This window comes from Lemur catta, chromosome 18 (assembly GCF_020740605.2).
Source record: "Lemur catta isolate mLemCat1 chromosome 18, mLemCat1.pri, whole genome shotgun sequence".
In the NCBI taxonomy this organism is placed as follows: domain Eukaryota; kingdom Metazoa; phylum Chordata; class Mammalia; order Primates; family Lemuridae; genus Lemur; species Lemur catta.
In genome coordinates this window covers 46,758,156-46,779,627 of record NC_059145.1, presented here as the reverse complement: position 1 = coordinate 46,779,627, position 21,472 = coordinate 46,758,156, and the positions used below count along the sequence as shown (strand labels likewise).

Here is a 21,472-nt window from a genome sequence, read left to right as displayed (position 1 = left end):
ACTTCTCTTAAGTTCATTAACTAGGCCCAATAAATTAAAAGAGAACAAACAGATGACTCAGAGAAACACAAACAGAAGTTTGTGAACTCCTGCGCTGTGCATGGGCAAGGGAGCACTCAGACGTGAGTAGATCAAAGGGGTTTAGAGTTCAGGGTTTCTTTACCCAACTCAGTAAGGCAAAGGGAGGAGGATAAAAAGCACCTTTGCAAAATGAAATGACCTTTTGAAAGGTAAAGGGGCCCTTAGGAGCATAACTGGGAGAGAAGATAGTCTTGTGTCAGTATCCGGGTGTGGGGCCCAGTTCAGCTGTGTGAGAGGAGACTGGAGTTGCTCCCAGGCAGGGGGCTTATGGCAACTGAGTTCTTTTGGGAGGCTCTTCTGTTAGGCTGAGAGGGATTTCAGGATCTGTAATGCCTTCAGTTCAATAGAATTCTTACAACACACAGGCATATTTTGGGGTGGAACATCCTGGTTCTTTACTAGGAAAATGCATGTTGGTGCTGAAGCAAGCACAGCCATATGCCAATGCTTTGTCACCATGTCTGTCTGTGCAGTAGTAGGGACAGTTCATTCCTCAAGAACTGATAGGGACTATCTGTGCTGTGGAGCTTCCTCCATGAGAGATTAGATATAATGCTAAAATTGCTTAGAGAGGTTGCTGTGAAAACTGTCCCCAAAGGCACTTGTCCCTCACTCTGTCCCTCATTACACATTCACACTCACCAAGTGAGACCATCTGAAAATGTGTCAGTGGCATTAATTCCATCCTCCTCTCTGTCAAATATTGCTGACTCACAGTGAACACAGCACTCTGATGGCAGGTCTGAGGATCTCGTGGCACACTCATGCTTTTAAGGGTTACCGTACAGGGTGAAGGAAATCAAAACACGCCATCCACAAAATAGACTTCTTTGGCATGTTTTCAGATGGCTATTCATAGGGGATGCAAACACGGGAACAACTCTGCAAACCTGTCCTAGGTAGGGGAGGCTTGCATCTATAGAGGAAATCGGCTGACACAGACACACTTTCTCCAAGGCCCTCTTATCTGCCCTGTTGCATCAGGGAAAGAGGAACTCTCAGGAAAAGCAGACTAAAATCTCTGACAGACAATCTGTTACCACCACCACCTTCTGTGCCTTGCGGGCGGCTCCAAGATTACCTGAGAGGTGTACATCTGCATAACCAGATGGCCTGGGCTTCCCCTGCCGCCTCCCTCAGTCTCCCATAGCCTGAGCCTCCACCTCCTCCCAGGAAACCCCAAGGCCCTGTTCCTCCAGCAGCCTCAGGATGGCATAAAATCTTCCCTCATCTACCTGGCCCTCCCTGGAGTCGCATATTGTGGACTCTCCTGGCCGTGTCCATGGAAATCATGTGCCTTTTTGTTTTGTTAACCTGTTTACTGTCATTTTGTTTTATAGACACGAATTATCAAACCTTCAGCATTGGGAGGGAAGAGAATTCCCTTTGCACCTACAAGGGTATGTGCATTTGGCATGCCAAGAAGGGAAAGGGAAAGGAAAGTATAAGTAACCGTCCTACAAGTAGCAAACGTTGCCCTGCAAACGCCAATGAAGCAACAGTGCATGGCCACAGACCCCTACTGAGATACCTGAGGCCACTGCAGCCAAGGCTCTCGTCTTCCCTCCTCCTTCCCCTCCACCCCGGTAGCATCCGCTGGGCAGCATCTGCTGGGCACAGTCCGAGGGTGAGTAGGGGCCACTGGTCAGGGGAGTGGATGGGAAACTGTGTGTGAGTGTGTGTCTCAGCACGTTAGGAGTTGTGTTGAGAAAAACTTTCCTTGTGTAAGTGTATTTACTTGTATAATAACTACTTTGTTTTTCTTGACTGTTCACCTTCTCAGGGTCTACAGTTGAATGTGAATTATGAGCCTCTGCAGGGAGGTTTAGGAAGGTTCCATCTGTGTCTCATTCTCTCCCAGGGATGAGGTGAGCTACGTCATTGAAACCTGACATGAAGAGCCTCCTCCAGCAAACAGACCCCTTCTGATGGACGCCTGGGCTGCAGTGGCCCCAGTCAATATGGCCAATGTGCTGGCACTGCTGGAACACGTCCCTGCATGTGAGTGGAATCATTCCTCCATAAGAAGCACCATATAGGGAGAGTCCCTGGGAAACAGAGTGCGTATAAGAAACATGTATTGCGGTTGCATAATACATGTTTGCACAAAATAGTTCTGTTTACTCTAGATAATCCTGTTTCTCTCAGGACACCTTTGAACCTTGTCTCCACCCAACAATATCTCACAAATTTCATCAAGCTCTCACTCGTGTCTAATTCTGTTCATTGTTCTCTGATCCCGACTCTGACTCCATCCTCGTGCAGATTCAGAGAGAGACCTGCTCCTCCTCCTGTCCTGTGTCCCCTGAGGCTTTTCTACACAGCCTCACCCTTGGCATCTCTCCCAGGCAGTGGCCTTTGCCTTCACTCCTTTCTTGCATTTGATCCCTCACCAGGAGCCTTCACCTCCGAGGGAAGAACACAGAGTTTCTGCTCCAGCTTCCTTGCTTCTGTCAGATTCTCCTTCTAATATCCTCAACTGGCAGGAGAGAAAGAGAAGCTACATAGGCATCCACCCACCCCTACTTTGCATGACAGTTTCTTTTCAGTTAGAAGGAACATTGCACCTCATTGTAAGAGAAGAAAATCTCCCCTCTATCAATTCTCCAGACATGTCTGCCTTGAGAAGAGGGAGTGGCACGGTCCAGGGTCAGTCTCCTGCTCCTTGGCCACCACTTCTCCCTGGTCAGGAGTCAAGAACAGGTCTCTGAGCTCTGCCTGCTCTTGCAGAGCCCCCGAGCCCTCCACAGCCCCACCTCAAGGCTCACAAGTTCAGGGGGCCTTTATGCACCACTCTCCAGGGCTAATGTCCCCCTCTACATGACTGTACATGTCAGTCACAGAAAGAGCCCAGGACTCCCAGACCATCCGGATCCCCCACGTCTGTGTCCCTAAACTCTGCACCTGCACCTTTCTAGGTGTTTCCCGCACATCCCTCAAATCCGCAGCCTTGCTGATGTTCCCTCTGAAGCTGTGACTCATCATCACAGAATTCAAAATCCTCACTTGCTGTTAACACTCCTGGCCAATACCACCCCTTTGCCCTTGTTCTACAATCCAGTCTTCCACTTTGCCTTGAGTACCCTGCTTCTCCTGCAGTGTCCTAAGGGGAGGTGTTGGTTCTCTCCCACCATCTCCCCAGGGAGCATGGAGTTAGGGCAGGCGTCCGTTCTCCTCCATGCCTCTTCTAGCCAATCTCCCTCTCTGCTCCCCCTAGACACCTGCTAAAAACTGCCTCTGCTTGTCAGACTTGGCTGTTATGCACCCTGCATCACTTCCTGTAGATTTTAACACCTGTTTGTGGTACATTTTGTAGTACTAATTCCACCTCCATTCCCAGTGTTTTCAGTATCCTCATAAATATTGCATGTCATGTGCGGTGGCCTCTCATTTCCTTTATCTTCCCTATAAAAATGTAAGACCTTTCCATCTCAAAAACACTCTGCAGATGCTGCCCCACTTCTCTACATATTCCCAGTTTAATTCTTTGAAAGATTTGTCCATATTCATTGCCTCCAATTCCTACTGTCGCTTAAATGCATTCCACTGGGGTTCCTTCCTCCTTGTCGTGGTCTTAATAAGGTGCCCAGTGACTTCCATGTTGATAAGATGGATAATTAATTCTCCATTCTTGACTTGCCTAATCTGCCAGCAGCATCTGTCACTATTGACACTTTATCCTTCTAAAATCACTTTCTTCACTTGGCTTCCATGATGTTAGTCTCCTGGTTTTCCTCTTCCTTCTCTGTCTCTGACCCCTTTACTGGATTCTCCTCATTGTCCTCACATCTAAGCACTGGGGTACCCCTACTCATAGCTCTTAAACTCTTTTTTATCTTCATGGATTGAGAATTCCTGATGATGTTAGACATTCTCATGGCTTTAAACACCATCAGTAGGATGAAAAAGCCCAAATCAATAACTCCAGTTCAACCCTTTCCCCCAAAATCCAGACTGGAATATTCAATAGTCTACTCAGCTTCTCCACGTGAGGGTCCAATGGGCATCTCCAGCTCAATATGTCCCAGACAAACCTTCCTTAATGCCCCTGCCATCCTGCTACACCTTAAATTGTCTCAATAATACAGCTCCTTTCTACCAGTCACAAAGACCGACAGTTGGGAGTCATTCTTGCCTTTATCAATTCTCTGCTTTCTCACATGATATCCCTGAAAGAGCCCTGCCATGCTCACTCTCAACAGGGATCCAGAATCCAGTGTCATCTCATATCCTGCTCTACAGCCTTTCTGATCCCAAAAGCCATCCCCTGCCTGGATTATTGAAGTAGCCCCTATGTAGTGTGCCGCCTCCTGCCCTGGCCCACCTGCAGTGTCTTCCCTTCACAGCAAGGCACAGTCCTCCAACATCTCCCCATCTAGTCCAGAGCAAAAGCCAACGTCCTTGAGCAGCCTCAGGGCTCTGCACTGAGGGTCCTGTCTGACCCCTTCCCTGATCCTGCTGTTCCCAGAACGTGCCCAGCTGCTCCTGCTACAGGGCGTTTGCCCTGAAGGATCCCTCTGCTGGGACCCTCTTCTCTCAGGTGTTGGCAAGGCTCACTCCCTCCTCCCTGCAGGTCGCTTCACAGTGTCTCTGTCTCAAGGGGGCTTCCCTGATGACACTGTAATTTCATGAGTCCTCCACTCCTTCCATCCTCTATTCTTTCCCTGTGTTCCTTTCCCTCCACAGTGCTCCCTAACAAAGGACATGGTCTTCATTCTGGATATTTATTATTTATTTTAAATTTCCCTTTCCTGGAAAGTAAGCTCCATGAGGATAGAGATGTTTGTGTATTTGTTCACAGTGCCTGTCACAGTGTCTTGTACATTATAGCTACTCAATAAATATTCACTGTTCAATGAAATACACTTTCATACAATTGTTAAATAATGTATTCAGACACCACTGTAAAAGCTTTTCGGACACACCTTCCACCACGTCTTCTAGGAGTATATTTGTCCTTCTGCCCTCCTGGCTATCATGCTGTATTGCAGTTGCCCTTTGACCTGTCTCTCCTTCTATTCATTTCAGCCAGGTAGGTTTTTAGTCAATTGTTTTGCAGCCTGACAGAGCACAGCTAGCACCTCTGCTCAGACTTCCACGGGCTGCAATCGAGGCGTGAGCCAGAGGCAGGGTGTCCTGTGAAGACTCAACTGGGCCATGACCTGCTTCCAAGTTCATGTGGAGATTGGTAGAATTTGGTTCTCTGTGAGCTGTGGGCATGAAGAACTCAGTTTCTAGCTGGCTAGTGGCCAGAGCCCACGTTCAGTTTTTTCCCATGAGGGACCGACCCTTCAACAAGGCCACTTGCTTTTATCAAAGTTGGAAAGCTGAGAAGATGACAGACAGCATTTGCTGGCAAGGTGGATGTCACAATCTTCTATTAGCCAATGGTGGGAATGGTATGTCTTTACCCTACAGTGTTGCATTGCTTAGAACAAAACGCAAGTCCCCGCCACTCTCAAGGAGAGGGTATCACACAGGGCTTGAGTACCAGGAGGCAGGGACATGGGGCCAACTGGCCACCTGGCCACTCCTGGTCTGTTGAGCTGTGAGCTCCTTGGGAGCATCCCTTCCCATTGGTGGCCTTTGAGAAAGCTTAGGAAATAGGAGAGGTGCCAGGAAGCCAGGGGAAAACATCTTAAATTCAAATGAAAGATGGATTCTGAAAAGTTTATGCTAGGAGGCATGAATATTCATCTCCGGCAATCTTTTAGGGTAATGTTCAGTGCAAGTTTTATGAGCAGAGAAGCAGGGAGCATGAAGTCCTGGCTGGCTGTAGTGAAGACGCCCTGCCCACTGTCTGCCACTGACCAAGTCCCTGGACTGCTGACTCAGGCAAGAAAGGGAGAAATGGGGTCTGTCCACTTCAGGAAAGCTTTTAGTGCAAGACAGCGATGAATATTGCGAGAGTACTATTAATGCCCATTAGGAGTAAATGCTACTGTGATTTGACATGGAAATTAACCCCATATCTGTTCAATTCAACAGTTCTACCAATATAATGTGTATATGAATATAATGTGAATATATATATGTATATACAGAATATAATGTGTATATGCATGAAATTTATCACTGACACATTGTTGGGCTAAATCCAACCAAATGGAATAATAAAGTAATAGAATCAGGCAGCATTATGACCTTGAAGCCAGAGGGATAGATTGAAAACTACATAAATTACAATGTTGTGTTCCGTGGTTGGCTCTAGTGTGCCCAGTGCACACACACGGGTTGGGGGAGCATGGCACAGTAGAAACAGTAAACAGAACACCTAAGCTTTTATCTGGCCGAAGTTCCTTGTTAGTTGAGAGTGTAATTTCAGCAATGTGGCTTTCAAACAGTGGAGCAGGAGCAGTAATGAAGCAAGGGCACACAGGAAAGAGGGTCAGCCTCATACAAGGAGGTCAGGGGACAGCCAAAGATGTAAGGCCAGAGCTCCTGCACTTAGGACAAGGAAGAGGTCATGAGCCACTGGAAACCGGTGAGAGGGGAGCAGGCTCTTCCAAAAAGACACAACAGCTGAAACAAAGGCAGGAAGACAGAAAATTATCCCTGATCGCAGACACATTTTTCTAGCCAAAGAGATTCAAGGAAACAGGACAGAGAGATGGGAGGACGGAAGGGGCCTTGATGCAGGGAACATGCAATGGCGGTAGGGGTGGCTGTTCTAGGGCATTTGGTTGTACCTGTGCTTGGGACCAGGCATCTAGCTTTCTTCAACAGATTCTCACTAAGGTATTTTTTGATGAGATTTCTGAGAAAAGAGAAGGTGAGGAACTTAACTCAGGTCCTCTAGCAGAATTAATGTTTACAAATGACCAGTCTCATATAATTTTCTTCTTGTAAAGTAAGTCTGGTGTCATTATGAAGGACAAATTGGCATTGTTAATTTTTCAACTTAGGAGTCAAATGTGAGCACTGCTGAAGAGAAACTTCAAACTCCTCTAGCATACAAATGTTTCCGTATGATTTTCCTCTCAGCTGTACCTGCAGAGACATGGACGAATCAGAGGAAATTCAATGGACTCATTCCAGTTTCATTTTTGAATCTTTGGCAGCTGGAATCTTAGCCCCGCCCACCTTGCAGTTGGTGGAAATAAAGAGAGCTGGAGCTTTGTCTCCTCCTAGGTTCTCAGTGAGGACAGGGAAGGAAAGAGAGTCAGAGCGGCGGGGCTGTGGACGACGATGGATCGGAACCGCAGTCACTCCGTGAAGCTGAATGATGGACACTTCATCCCAGTGCTTGGATTAGGCACTTACGCTCCTGATGCGGTAAGTGCACCCCAGGGGGCTGAAGGCTCCTGTGGCCATTGCCCTGAAGAGCTGTCCTCAGGCAGGAGCCCTGCACCAAATAGACAGTGGGTGCTTGGAAGGACTCATCACAGCTTCCGTTCCCCGCCTCTACCTTGCCTCCCTGCAGGTCACAGAGAACTTTTTGCACTCGGTGGGATGGCAAGTTCATGACTCTGGCATGTCAGAGTCAGGGGTTAAGAAATTCATGGGTGGAGGATCCTTATTATTATTCTTATTAATGTTACGTAATATATATCCAATGCTTCCCATGTATGTTACGTATTTCCCATGAATTACCTTATTTAATTCCTCAACAGCTCTCCTAAGTAACTATTCCATTATTGTTTCCTGCATTGTATAGTCCTAAACTCACGCTGCTGTATCTGTGCTCCTCTGTCACCCTGACCATTGCTGCTGTACTCTTGGTCAGAAACTCGAAGGGCAAAGGGGCAGGAGGGGAGTTGATGTGGTTACGTGGTAGCAGCTTTCCTGTGAGTCTGTTGGGGCTGAAGGATTTGCCAGAGAACTTCAAACATGCAAACCTTTTAGCACGTAAGAGCCTTCTGTGATGTCCACCGTTAAGTGTTTAAAGAGGAAGTCATAGGGGCCATAAATTCACAATAGTGCCAGATTGTGCTTTTCACTAAATACATTATTCTGCATCCACATATGTCGCTGCAGGGAACTTAAAGGGTCACACTCTGGTCACGGTGAGGTGGGGGAGCATTTGGGGTTGCTTTCACAGGATTGTCCTCCTATGACAGAGAACAGTGTGTTCAATCTCGGTAGAACTCTGGCATGAAACGTCAGTAGATAACAGCCATCAGACAAGGCCAGTTTGTTTTCAGTGGCGTAACCACTCGTTTTATACACTATGATGGCTTAAGCGTAAGAGATGTGTTACATACGGTATATGCAACTTCTATGATTGTTGTTAAGACAGAAAACTTCTAGAGAATAGACCAAGTTTCCCATTTGCCTTGACCCCCCCCCTTACAAGAAATAAAATTTATACACACATGGACTTGCAGTTCAGATGATACAAAAGGTCCAAAGTGAAATAGAAGCCTCTTTAAGACTCTACTCTGTGTTTTCCTGGTAAATGTGACTCCCTTACACACCAGCAGCGAGTTACACTGTGGCCCTGCAGGAAAGGGAACCACGTCCCAGTGTGTGTGCACCGTGCCGTCCTTTGTCTCACCACGTCTGTTTTCTGGAAGCATGGAAATGCAGTATCTCAGATCTGGTCATTAGATCGTCCACCATTACAAGTTTGAGGCAGGCCGTGGATATGTCATCATCATGACTGTCCACAGGCAATGCCAGCTTGGTGAGGCGAGGTCTATGTCCTGGGGGAACCAGCTGTGCTGATGAGTGGCAGTTGGCTCTCTGGGCTTCTGCTCTGTGTCTGGCTGCTCTCAGTGTGTCTTTTCTGGGTCTGGCTCCAGCGTTCTCCTCTAGGACCTTGTGCAGAAGTTCTGATTCTGACCAAGGGACGGCCTCACATAACCGCCTAATGGGAAACCAGCCCCCGGTTGTAGACAATTTAGAGGCTGAGATGTCAGGCACACAGGAGGCAATTGAAAATGTTGCATAAATGCTGAATGAGAGTACCTGGCTATGAAGAATAAAAAGGAATCATGAATGACTTGAAGGGCCCAGTTGGGTGCAGTCTGGAAAGGATGGATGTTATGGACTCATGTCCAATCCTTAGCCAAAAACTGATGCTGTGGGGTGTGTGTGTGTGTCTGTCTGTGTGTGTGTGTGTGTGTGTGTGTGTGTGCATGCGCGTGCATAGACCTGTCCTTCCTACTGAATGCCTTAGAATATCTCTCCCAGTATGGAAAGAAGTTTTTCTGTTAGCTATTCCCATACAATTGATTTATATTGAATGGAACTTGATTTCCCAGGCTCCGGAGTATAGCCCATTTCACTAATTCATTTCGGATTTGAAGTTGTACTAGTATTTAGTCGACATCCCCAGAGCACAGGTCTTATCACTGAAACCAGTACCATCGAGCAAGGAGCCAGGAGCCCACAGAAACCGCTTGGTGGAAATGCTACTGAGGAAGCACATTACTTCACTCTTCTTACTTCCCTTTTATAGATTCCTAAGAGCGAGGCTGGCAAGGCGACCAAAGTGGCCATTGAGGTAGGTTACCGACACATTGATGCAGCATACCTGTATCAAAATGAGAATGAGGTCGGAGAGGCCATTCGAGAGAAGATTGCAGATGGTACCGTGAAGAGAGAGGACATATTCTACACCACCAAGGTGAGTGTTCTGTGAAGGGAGTGACCAGAGCCCACTCTATGTTCAGATATGGTATTTTTTAGCAAGCAGGATCTCTGTTTGAATAATTTATTTCCTTCCTAATATTGTAGCGGCACATTGTTGAAACACAGAAAAGGGTTGCTTTGCTCTGAAATGTGTTAAAGGAGAAAAACAATTCTTCCATTTTTCTAAACATAAGACATTCTTTGTATAAAATGAGAATAATGACACCCTCTGGAACTGCTGTGTGGATTGACCAAGCCACTGCGTGTCTACTCCCTTGACTCCTCAGCAGATTCTCTAGGGATATATCCAGTGGGACAGAGGCATCACACACAAAAAGGACCCAGGCTAGCAAATACATTCCTTCTCAATTCAGCATTGAGTTTCCCAAACTTCCTGTAGTTTTCCTAGGTAGAAAACCAGGCTTCCGATGCAAAGAGGGCTTAGGTCTCCACATGTGAATTCTATGTAGGCTTACATGGATGACAACTTGTTTGTGGGATGTGATCTATAGTAGAATTGTTTTAGGAATTTATTACACAGACAGGAGATCCCATGCCCCTGTCCTGCTATATCGTGACTCCTCTCAGGGCCTGACTCCTCTAACCCTTGACACTTGGGGTTGCTCTTCCTGCTCCATCTAAGTTTTCTTCATGATTTCACATTGCACTGGCTCAGGTGGATCCCAGTGTTCCATCTAGGACCTGATTTATCCTGAGTAGCATAAATGTAGTTCAGCTCTTCTCAGTTTCAGACCACCACAGTGGTTTGTTACTCACTTCTCAATTTTTGAGTGTGATGTTTAATTTTAGTCCCCAAATATGTGAAATCTTAAGCGATTTTCATTTCTTTTGTTCACTGCAGCTTTGGGCTACTTTCTTTCGACCAGAATTGGTTCAACCAGCGCTGGAAAGATCTCTGAAGAAACTGCAACTGGACTATGTGGATCTCTTCCTTATTCATATGCCATGTGCTCTGAAGGTCAGCTTATCATTTTGCTTGTAACATCCATGGCTTGCCCTCACTGTTACCAGCACCTTCAATTATCTCATTCCAGCCTGGTTTACCGGGTTCTTACTGAGACAGGGAGATTTCGGTTAGGTGCACAGAACTGCTAAATGATTTATGAGTCTCTTTGGCAGTTGAGTAACTCCACCCTCAGGTCTGTTTTTTATCTTATTCTCCAGCCTTCAGAGGAATTGAGGTTCAATGATCTCACTGCCCCTACCTTGGAGAGTTGAAGGCATTGCCCTAGAGGTCTGACTGAAGGTGCTCCTGTCTGGGGCCCTTGGCGGTCAGGGTCCTCAGGAGTGTTGAGTTACTACAGCCTGCAGAGATTCATGGGAAATCCCCACCTCGCTAGGGGAAAGGTCTCTCCCGGGTGTACGTCTCAGCCTAGAGAGGACAGAGCTACCTGGGCTGGCACATACTGCACAACGGGGCCCCTTTGGGCTCCTCTGACCTGACCTCCCCTCACAGTGGATGTTTGCTGAGCAGGGCAAATGTCCTCACTGTCTCAGAGTTGGTTTATCATTAACTGGAGCTAAACACATTGGTTAATAGTTATGGTAAGTCCTATCCTCCAAACCAGCCTGTCCTTGGAAATGGACTAAGTTCCAACTGTAGGGGAGACTTCATTCTTCTTGAAGTTGAGGGCTGTGTGGGGTAGGAGGGTGGAGGTCGTTGGGGGGAGTCTTTTGCTGCAGTCTCTGAGAAGATTCTGATCTTCCTTTTCCCCCATGTCTTCTCTTCCTCACCCACATGCACCCTGGCAAGCACTCACACACACCAATGCACACACACGTGTAAACGCTGACCCACACATGCACACACTGATGTCCACACATGTGCACACTCTGATTAATAATCACAGCCTCCTGAAGGTTGTGTGGCCAAGTTCTTTAGGTCTCACAAAGGTGATTCTTAGAGAAAATGTTCTTCTTTATTCTCTGTTCTCTCTTTATCCAGCCTGGGGAGGAATTGCTGCCAGAGGATGCAAGTGGGAAACTCATATTAGACACTGTGGACATTCGTGACACATGGGAGGTAGGTGCTGCTACAGACCCAGCAGGCATGGTGTAGTGAAGGAGGAATGCCTGGAGGGAGCCAGAGGAGAGGGGGTTTTCCTCCAGCCCTTGCCTGACCTCAGACCTGTCCTGGAACTTCTCTGCACCTTGTGTTCTCAACTGCAAAGTGAGGGAGGTGACGGGATGACCACTAAGCTCTATTTTTAATGTCAACATCTATTAATATTTACCCCCGAGATCAGGTTGAGGATGTGAGCCCTATAAAAGGATCAGAAGAAAGAAAGCACAAAAGCAGTTTTATGCACTTTATCTCAGGACAGATAAACACACCACAGAGGTCGGGGAAACCTACAGCCTGACTTAGCCAAAGAGAGGACTGTACACAAAGGAGAGTGAGCTGCCCTGACAGAGCCCACTCCATAGGTTTTTTATTTTTATTTTCATTTTAGTTTATTCTAGAAGAGAGGAAGTAACAAACCCTCTACTAGCAAAATCTGAGGGTTTCCTTTGCCCTTGGCCATGTGTGATTAAAGCACTGTTGCCTGCCTGACAGCAAAATAGGTAGCACTGAAGTAGGGGAATTTAAAAGCATCTTCACGTCCATTTGTCCTCCTGTGTGTGCATGAAATAGAACCAAGGAGGCAAATATGTATGCACAGCAAGGAAGTGCAGTATGACATACATGTTCCAGTGATAAATGCGGTGGATTCTGCCTAATGTTCTATGTGATAAACCAGATTTCCAGTTGTTAAAAAGTGCAACAACCAATGAAAAGAGCAAACTCCATTAAAGTTCTACCACTCCTTTCCTTCCTCCCAGGCCCTGGAGAAGTGTAAAGACTTGGGTTTAGCCAAGTCCATCGGAGTGTCCAATTTCAATCACAAGCAGCTGGAGATGATCCTGAACAAACCAGGGCTCAAGTACAAGCCCACCTGCAACCAGGTGCGCCCTTAGCCCACCAGGGCCTCCTCTCACCTTCTGCTCTGCACACACTTCCTCCTTAGCTATGTTTCCAACTTCCTGACTTGAAGGCGACTGTGCAATGATGGTTCCTTTTCCTGAAATAGGAAATTCCAGGGAAGGAGCAGGCTGAGTGTAGTGGGAAGAGCATGATTTCAATCACCCGGAGGTGGGTTGGAGGTTGCTGTGAGACAGCCAGGTTCAGACACTGGGCTGGCAGATGGCAGCACTGGTCTGGAGCCCAGGAGATGGTCCAGACTGGAGATGCAGATGTTTGGGGGTGTTGGTTCACAGATGGTAATTAAAGTCACAGAAATGGATTAACTCTCCCAGGGACCGTTCATAGCATGAAACAGAAGAGGGCAGGGAAGTCCACATGTTACGGTCAGGCAAAGAGGCACTGGCTGGCAGGACGCTGAACAGGAGTCTCCAGACAGGTTGAGAAAAGGTGAGGAGAGTGCAGAGTCAGGAAGCCAAAGAAAGAAGGTGAAAGAGTTTCTGTCAGACGTGGCGGGTCCTGCTGAGGAGGCTGCATCTCCAACAGGGGTGGAAACAGTCATTGCACTTAGTGGCCTGGAGTTTATGGGAAACCAAGAAGGGCAGTTCCAAAGAGGTGAGAGCTAAAGCCAGAGGAGGGGAGGGGTGGGGACGGAGGAAGTGGATCAGTCATAACTAAAGCAAGTAAGTTTTAAAGAAACTCCCAACCCTGCCAAATACCAAATATTGCTTATGGCATTTTAAAGGTTAATGCCTTTTGAAGAACATTTTGTTAATTATACAAAACTATTCAAATATTAATAACCTATGTCCTATTTATTGCTAGGGATCTCTTTGTAGAAAATCAAAGTATGTACAAAAATAACCAGACTACTTTAAGTACAATTTAATTTCTATTCCAAAATCATTAGAATTTTACCTGCCTGACAATAGGATGTGATTACATTTATGATGGCTTCACAGAGCTCTGTGCTGGAATATTATGAAGACTAACAGCAAAAAGGAAAAGCTTATGCGATCATACTACATGCACAGCATACAGGACAATTACCTGCTACTCTGTCAGCTAGGATGCTTTCAAACTGTGAGAAAGAGAAAACCAAATTCAAACTGGCTTGAAATTTGAAGAAGTCGATTCATGTACAGAAGGTTTGGGGTTTGGCTGCTCTAGAAGCTGGGAGAGACTTTCTCGAAAGGAAGGTGTTTTGTCTGTGCTGCTCCCTCGTAGCTGTTGCAGGACGGGTCCCCATGGGCAGCTGGGCTCCGCGTCTCCCAGTTTATGTTCAGCAGAAGGGACTGTTTTCTGGGGCTGTTTCTAAGGGTGGAGGAAGAATTTTTGCACTTGTCTAGCACATTTTTCCTCATGTGTCCTTGGTTTGTGCCTTTCCTAAACCAATCAGAGCTAGAGAAAGCAAGACCACGTCACCAATTCATGGGTGGGCCTCTCCGGGGGCACAGAGGCTGAGTATGGAGGAAGGGAGGAATAATTAGACAAAATCGAGGTTCTTATGAGGAATAATGTTAATCAAAACTACTCACTATATTTGCCATATTTCAAATTATGTAATATTAAATCTTAAAAACAAAATAATGACTAAAATTAAGCATAGCAAAGTGATTACAGTTGGGTCTGGTTCTAGTGGGATTCTAGGAGACTGTGTAGTGTTTTTCCTAATTTACATGAAAATATTTACTTTATAACGTTTAAAATATTTTACAATTGTAAAAATTTCAAAATCTAAAAAGGTACAGAGAATACTCTAAAGTCCTTCTCTTCTCACGTACCCATGGCCATTCTTAGGCAATGATGATCTCACATCCAAACCTGTCACAATGGGGCACTGCCTGGCAGGACACTGAACAGTGTGTGCTCCTAACTCTGGACTCTCTTGAACCAGGCATTCTGTCATTTGTCCTGTTATATTTCAGCAAATGTTTTTAAATGTATGGATCTTTAAACACACAATGCCAGGATTCCATTATACCACCTAAAATTTTACCAGTGATTTCTTGATATCATTAAACATCACAAGTGTTAAAATATGATTATGTCACATTTTTATAGTTGATTCATTTCAATGGGCACAGAAATAAGGTCCATACATTGCAAGTGGGTGAAATGTCTCTTAAATCTCTCTTGTAATCAATAGATTCACTTTCTTCCTCTGTCTCTTCTCTCCTCCCCCTCTCCCTTCTCTTCTCCTCTTCCTCCATCACTCTAGCTCTCCCTCTCCCTCATTCTCTTCTTCAGCTTATTTATGAAAGAAATTAAGCCATCTGTCCCATAAAGATTCCCACACAGTGGGTTTTGCTAATTGATCCCTACAGTATGGTTTGCCTTGATGCTCTTGTACATCCTGAAAATTCAAGGTTAGAGCTAAAGACTTGATCCCATGTGATCAATGCCATGTGAATTCATGAATTTTCACAAATATGCCATGTTATCATCCATTATGGTTACTAATCTTGTTGATGCTCAAATGACACAAAGTTGACCATATGGAGCCTCTTCAAGTGAGCTCCTGGGCTTTGGCAGGCCTCATTGTCTTTCTCATCTTCTTTGCTTTCTTGAGTGAAAATTCTTGTAGGTTCAGCTTGTAACTTCTCCACTCAGAACTGGAATCAGCTATTTCTCTGAGGAATCTTTTTTCATAGGGTAACAAATGGCATTTGGTGGCTACAATTTTAGCAGAAAGGATTACAATCAGTTTACAATTCTAATAGAAAAATAATAAGAAGAAAACTCTTATATCACTTCACAACTGATAGTATTTAAAGGTATTAATATTTCAGAAGGTGATGAGAAAATTGACCAATGTGAAAAATACAGTACCTATGATAATTCAATGTGATAACTGATATTCCTCCAAACCATTTTGTAAATTGACATGTGGTTACTGGCTCATGTATTCCGACACCTTTTCTTCTTGGAAAATTACAGGTGGAATGTCACGTTTATCTCAATCAGAGCAAACTCCTAGAGTTCTGCAAGTCCAAGGACATTGTGCTAGTTGCCTACAGTGCTCTGGGATCCCACAGAAACCCAAAGTGGTAATGAGAATATCAGAGTTAACCTATGTTAGCAACCTATTTCGTCCTCTATTGAGGATGAAACACTCTTTTTAAAGCAAAGTTTTAACACTTTATTATAAGAAAGTTCAAATGCCAAAAAGTAAACACAATGGAATAGTGAGTTCCCATGTACTGTCCTTGAGCTTCAATGTCACCAACATTCTGTCCCTCTGGGTTCATCTGTATATTAAGCAGCTCCCAACCCTTCTCAAATTCAATTATTTCAGGTGACTTTCAGAAAATTTATATCAAGTATGATACATATATCTTAGCTTTACAGGTTTGACAAAATGATATGCTGTGTAACCCTAACATGATACAGAAACATTCTGTCTCCCAAAACGTTCTTTTGTGTTCCTTCTGAGACAATGCCTCTGTCCCTCTAGGGAACTACTTTTCTGTTCTTCATTTGAGATGAGTTCTGTCTGTCCCAGTACTTGATGTGAAAGACATCATATCTGTTCCTTTGTGTCTGGCTACTTTTTCATCTGCCTGTCCATGCTTTAATAGTTGCCACTATTGGTAGGTCTTTCCCTTTTATTGCTGGGTAACGTTCCCTCCTATGGACAGACATACCACATGTTTTTATCCATTCATGTGCTGATGGACAATTTAGTTGTTTCCAGATTCCTGCAGTTATGGGAGAATCTCTATGAGTATTTATTGGACTCTTTGTAGTCATACTATATCATATCTACTCTTAATTCTCTGGGGAATTTGGGGAAAAAGGGAAGCACGCTCTCAATTTACCACCCTAAATTCTTCACATTCTGTATTGTTGTGTTTTCTTTCCCTTTTTTTTTTTTTTTTTCCCAGGGTGGACAGTAACAGCCCACATCTGTTGGAGGAGCCAGTCTTGAAAGCCATTGCCAAGAACCACCATCGAAGCCCAGGCCAGGTGGCCCTGCGCTACCTGCTGCAGCGGGGCATAGTGGTCCTGGCCAAGAGCTTCAATGAGAAGAGAATCAAAGAGAACTTCCAGGTACAGGTCCAGGGTGAGCCAGGGAAGCTGTACTGAGTGGTCTCTCCTGCAGGGGAACATGCACCACGCCTCACTCCTTCCCATGGCTCCCCGCTGTGTGCTATAGGAGGGGCAGCATGGAAGGGCAGGGAGAGCTCTGGACTCAGCGTCCTCAGGTTATCTCCTCTAGGCCTGGATTTGCCCCTTACTAGTTGTGTCACTAGGCAAATTTCCACTCCATTATTTTCATCAGTCCTAGGAATCTTCTATCAGTATACGGTAATGTACTTTAGGCACCCTGGTTCCTCTCTTTCACCATCTCTACCTAACATACCCTCATTTGTATTTTAAGGTCAAACTCAAATAAATTTATCTGCTTTCCTAAACAACTGGGAGACCCTGGCACATTTTGTGCCCACTGTGGTACTAGGCATGGCTCCATTAGTGAGTTTTTTCTTTATTAGCTTACCATTGGTTGGCTTACATGTCAGCATCCTCTCTCTAATGTGAGACCCTGAAGGGAGTGACCTCCTCTGTGTCATGGATGACCACCTTTTCTCTGTGCCTTTGACAGGTAGGACGCTGGTTATCTGCTTTTAGACTCACCAAATTAACTAGCCAATGAGTAAAGTTACTACCCTTCCCCATATACACTCTGTCCCCTTAGATCAATCAGTGGGCTTCAACTTACTTTCTTTTGAAAGTTAAAATTATTTTAAAAGACTATGTTAGCTGTTTCCCATATTAAGATGACAGCTAGAAAATTCATCATAAGTTTCATATTTTTTAAAAAGTGATATTTGAAACCTATTGTTTATAACGTATTTGCTTCAAAATGTAGTTATAGATTAAGTTTATTAATTTGTGGAAAAATTGAGTAGGTAAATCTAAATTTCATTGTTAATCCATACAGAAAAAAATCTTATATTTTTTCTTATGTTATTTTTTAATTTAACTCAATGTATTAATACATGCCCCCATGACAACCACAGAATAACAGGTAAACTGATGGTTGGATGCATAATGGAAAGTTAGCTATGTAGAGAGAGCAAAATACATTAAATAGGTAGCTAGATCATAGATAGTTAGATAGGGTCCTGGGTTTTTGATGAAATTGTCTCCTGCAGGAAACATAAAATTAATACTTTTTGACAAAGTTCTCTCTGTTTTGCTATTAAAAGACTCTCCACCAGGGGCTACGTCTTGTTGAAAGAAAACAAATCTGAACTTAAGTTTAAGAGATTTATTCAAAGGGGAAACTCTTTGAACACGAGATCTGTGTGTCTCTAAGATCAATGAGAAAGGGTCTTCTGTAGCGAAGAGTAAACACAGCTGGAAATAGGCACTGTCTGGGGTGCCCAAGATGAGCAAGTGGTGTGGAGAAGCAGTTGGTCAGGAAATGCTTTTCCCTGAGGCCAACAGGTAGCTTGGAGAGGGGTTGTCACATGTTCCAAGGCTTGCTCTGGCCAAGGCTGGGTCAAGTTCCAGGGGCTGTGAGGAAGAAAACACCTGGCAACCTTTGTTCAAGTCAAGGCAGCAGGGAATTTTGCCCAGATCATTCCCGTGTTTGGAAATAAATGATTTTTTTTTTTTTTTTTTTTTTGTCCCCAGCAGTTCTCTTGGCAGCATTACCGATTGATGAGTTGTGTGTCTTTCTTTTGTGAAGGGGAGCAGATCAGGAGGGTCTGGGAGGAGAGGGCAGAGCTCACCCAGAAGACGGCTCAGGCCACGTACACCAGAGGCTGATGACAAGGATCATGCGTCCCTTGATGCCCTCCTGTCCCTGCCCCCCGGGACGTCCTCTCTGGGCACAGGTCAATGTGAGTCTCTCGTTCCTTGCAGGTGTTTGACTTTGAATTGACTCCAGAGGACATGAAAGGGATCGACAGCCTCAACAGAAATTTCCGATACAGTAAATTTGAATTGTAAGTAACTATTTCACACTGTTTTCTGTATCATGCAGGTCCACAGAGGAAAAAGCTTCTGTAAATTGAAAGTCAGGCCTGATTTTGGGTGTAGTCGTGAAATGTGAGCTTCCCTGTAGCTCCCAGACCGGAGGTTTCCTCCGGGGCTCAGTCTCTGCCCTAGAGAAGTGTGAGTCTGGGAACCTGCCAAAGTTTGCACCTGAGTGTCCAGTTCTTGGTACCCTCGGTACCTCTGTCTGGGGTCCTGTACCCAGGACCACTGCCCCTTAAACTGGAAGCCTTCCTGCCTACTTCCCACGATGCTTTCAGGGGCCTGTGAGAATGCTGTGTCTTTAATTTATGTTAAAATCAGAGGAAAAAATTAGTAAAGCAATAATGAATATGTAGTAATGAATCCAGCCTAGCCCCTCCTTCTCTCTATGCCAGGCTACATGGGCCGTGAGTCTGACATTTGTGTGGGGGAGGGGCCCAGGAGGGTCAGTGTGCCCGGGCCCAGGGCAGTGGTAGTGAGCCCTGTTTCTCTCCTCCCCTTGGCATCCAGGAGCATTTCCCCTTCATGTGGCTTCCCTCCCTGGCACTCCACCCATTTCTTCCAGTTTCTCTCTTCCTGGGCTTTCTTTACCCATCATAACTCCTGTTTCCTGAGCTGTGTGATCTCACCAAGCTGCACTGTAAATGGATCATGACATTAATCAGCCCTCGAGTATCAGTGACTTGATGTGGCTATGTGTCTCCAGTGGTGTTTACCAAGATAAGATCCTCTGGAATTTCTCTGGATCTAGAAGTCAAGACTGCTACTGAAGCGTCACCTTAGTCCCTCAGAAGTCTACCTCTGGGACGCTGGTTTATTCACAGACATGAGATTCCGCTGGTTCCACCACTGCAAGGTCTCTGGGTTCAGTAGAAAGAAGAGTAATCAGGCAGAGAGGAGTTTGGAGGGGACTTCACCCATAAGGAGAAATAAAATTTCAGTTATGAGAGTAAAAATTTGGTCTCCCAAGAAAGATCTGAAAGGTCCTTCTCCTTTCTGGAAAGCAATACAAGGATTCTGAGAAAGACACTTTGAGTGAGAAAAATGTGGCAAGTATGTTTTCCATACCCGAAGGCTCTTCGGTGTAAGTCTGTGATCTGCCTCATTAGACCGTAAGTGCCTCGTCTTACTCACCTCTCTGGCCCATGGGGGTAACATGGCTCGTGGCACACGGAACTGCTGGGAAGGTACTCTTTGATGACATTAAATTGAAGAAGATAATTCTGAAACAGATAAAAGAAAAAATATAAAAAGAAAAACAAAGAATAATACTAATCACTGAACAACAAGCATTTTTATAAATAATAATTAAGAAAACAGTAGTCACATTCTGTAGGTCTGGTTACTAGAGATACCTCTTTTATCCCCTGTAATTAAAAGTTCTTCACAGGAGGGGCCCTGTGTCATTGAGGGTGCCCAGCACTTGAGTGTTGAATGAGCGTGTGGAAAAGAGCTACACCATCCTTACTGCCACCATCCCCCAATCTCAGGACAGCGGGTGCTCTGGGGCTGGATCGACTTCAACTTCAGCTATGCTTCTTTTCCCTCTTGGAATTTGCAATCTAAATCAAATTGTACGTTACTCTGGAACTTACCTGAATGGGAATGTGGGAATTGGGCATGTATGTGGAGTTTGCCCATGAACAGGGAGCTGGGGTATGGGAGTGCCAGTGTACCAAGAGGGCTGTGGCTCTAATTCAGGTGTTGTTAGCCCATCCTGACTGAATCCTCAGACAAGCCCTGTCTTTGACAGCATGCAGAAAGAGTTAGTAAATGAATTCCTTTCTTCTCTTTCAGTATTGCTAATCACCCGTATTACCCATTTTTGGAAGAATATTGACCGTGAGCTATCAAATATCACTACCAGAAGTTCCTGCTTCTAGGATGTGTGAAGAGGATGTCTGTAGATGGCGGAGGAGATTAGGAAGCAGTGTCTGTAGTTTCAGGTTGCTCTCTTTTCATTTTTTCACTGATAAAATAACAAAGATTTCAAAATGAGGTGGTTTGTTTTTCCTGATTATTAAAATAATAAATATAAATTACAAAAAAAAACTTAGAAAATAAAAGAGAAAGGATAGAGAACAAGTGCCCATCAATGCATGACTGGATTAATAAAATGTGGTGTATGTACACCATGGAATGCTACTCAACTACAAAAAACAATGGTGAACTAGCACCTCTTATATTATCCTGGGTAGAGCTTGAGCTTATCCTTCAAAGGGAGGTATCATAAGAATGGAAAAACAAGCGACAAATGGACTCACCATCAAATGGGTACTAACTGATCAACACAAAGGAGCTCACATGGTGGTAATATTCACTGGGTGCAGTTCAGGTGGGAGCAGGGTGGTCGGGGTGGATAAACTCACAACTAATGGATGTGGAGCACAATGTATGGGGGAAGGGCACACTTGTAGCTCTGTCTTGGGTGAGGTAAAGGCATTATATGTAACCAAAATGTTTGTACCCCCATAATATTCTGAAATTAAAAAAATAACCTATAGTTCTCCAATTCAAAAGTATTTAATATTTATGGCATTTTTCTTCATTATTTTCCTATGCAAAGGTACGTGTTTGTTTTTGCGTGTGTTTTTGTAAACTTGCAATCATTTTCAACATGCAGGTTGTATGGTTTTTTGTAAGTATTTTTCCAGACTACCAAATATTATTCAAAAATTCCAGAATTACATTTTACTTGTTGTAAAGCAGTGTATCTTAGTAATTATTTTAGTTTCTTAATCATCTACCCATATTTTGGCATTTGTATTAGTTCTTGCGTATTGTGTCATTCATTCATTTATTCATTCAGCAAAACTTATTGGACATCCATTGTATGTCAGACAT

At 44.7% G+C, this 21,472-nt stretch overlaps 1 protein-coding gene across 3 annotated transcripts; it reads left to right on the top strand.

Moving 5' to 3' along the window:
• Positions 1-1,446: 1,446 nt before the first annotated feature.
• LOC123623044 (aldo-keto reductase family 1 member C15-like) lies at positions 1,447-20,626 on the top strand. Of its 3 annotated transcripts, XM_045529710.1 has the most exons (11): positions 1,467-1,481; positions 1,943-2,082; positions 7,213-7,356; positions 9,485-9,652; positions 10,520-10,636; positions 11,624-11,701; positions 12,502-12,624; positions 15,581-15,690; positions 16,528-16,693; positions 18,515-18,597; positions 20,426-20,626. In XM_045529710.1, exons 2-11 carry the CDS (start codon positions 2,050-2,052, stop codon positions 20,466-20,468), a joined length of 1,065 nt encoding a protein of 354 aa, XP_045385666.1. In that variant the 5' UTR covers positions 1,467-1,481; positions 1,943-2,049; the 3' UTR covers positions 20,469-20,626. The 3 variants fall into 3 exon arrangements, with proteins under 3 accessions (XP_045385668.1, XP_045385666.1, XP_045385667.1); XM_045529711.1 differs by lacking the exons at positions 1,467-1,481; positions 1,943-2,082 and adding an exon at positions 6,543-6,565; XM_045529712.1 differs by lacking the exons at positions 15,581-15,690; positions 18,515-18,597; positions 20,426-20,626 and having other exon boundaries at positions 1,447-1,481; positions 16,528-16,642.
• Positions 20,627-21,472: the final 846 nt, after the last annotated feature.

Bases quoted from the DNA above. Each gene is read 5' to 3' on its own strand.
- LOC123623044 (XM_045529710.1), top strand. From the start codon at position 2,050: ATGTGCTGGCACTGCTGGAACACGTCCCTGCAT. The intron at 2,083-7,212 runs GTGAGTGGAATC...GTCTCCTCCTAG, and splicing joins GCTGGAACACGTCCCTGCAT to GTTCTCAGTGAGGACAGGGA. The intron at 16,694-18,514 runs GTACAGGTCCAG...CGTTCCTTGCAG, and splicing joins GAATCAAAGAGAACTTCCAG to GTGTTTGACTTTGAATTGAC.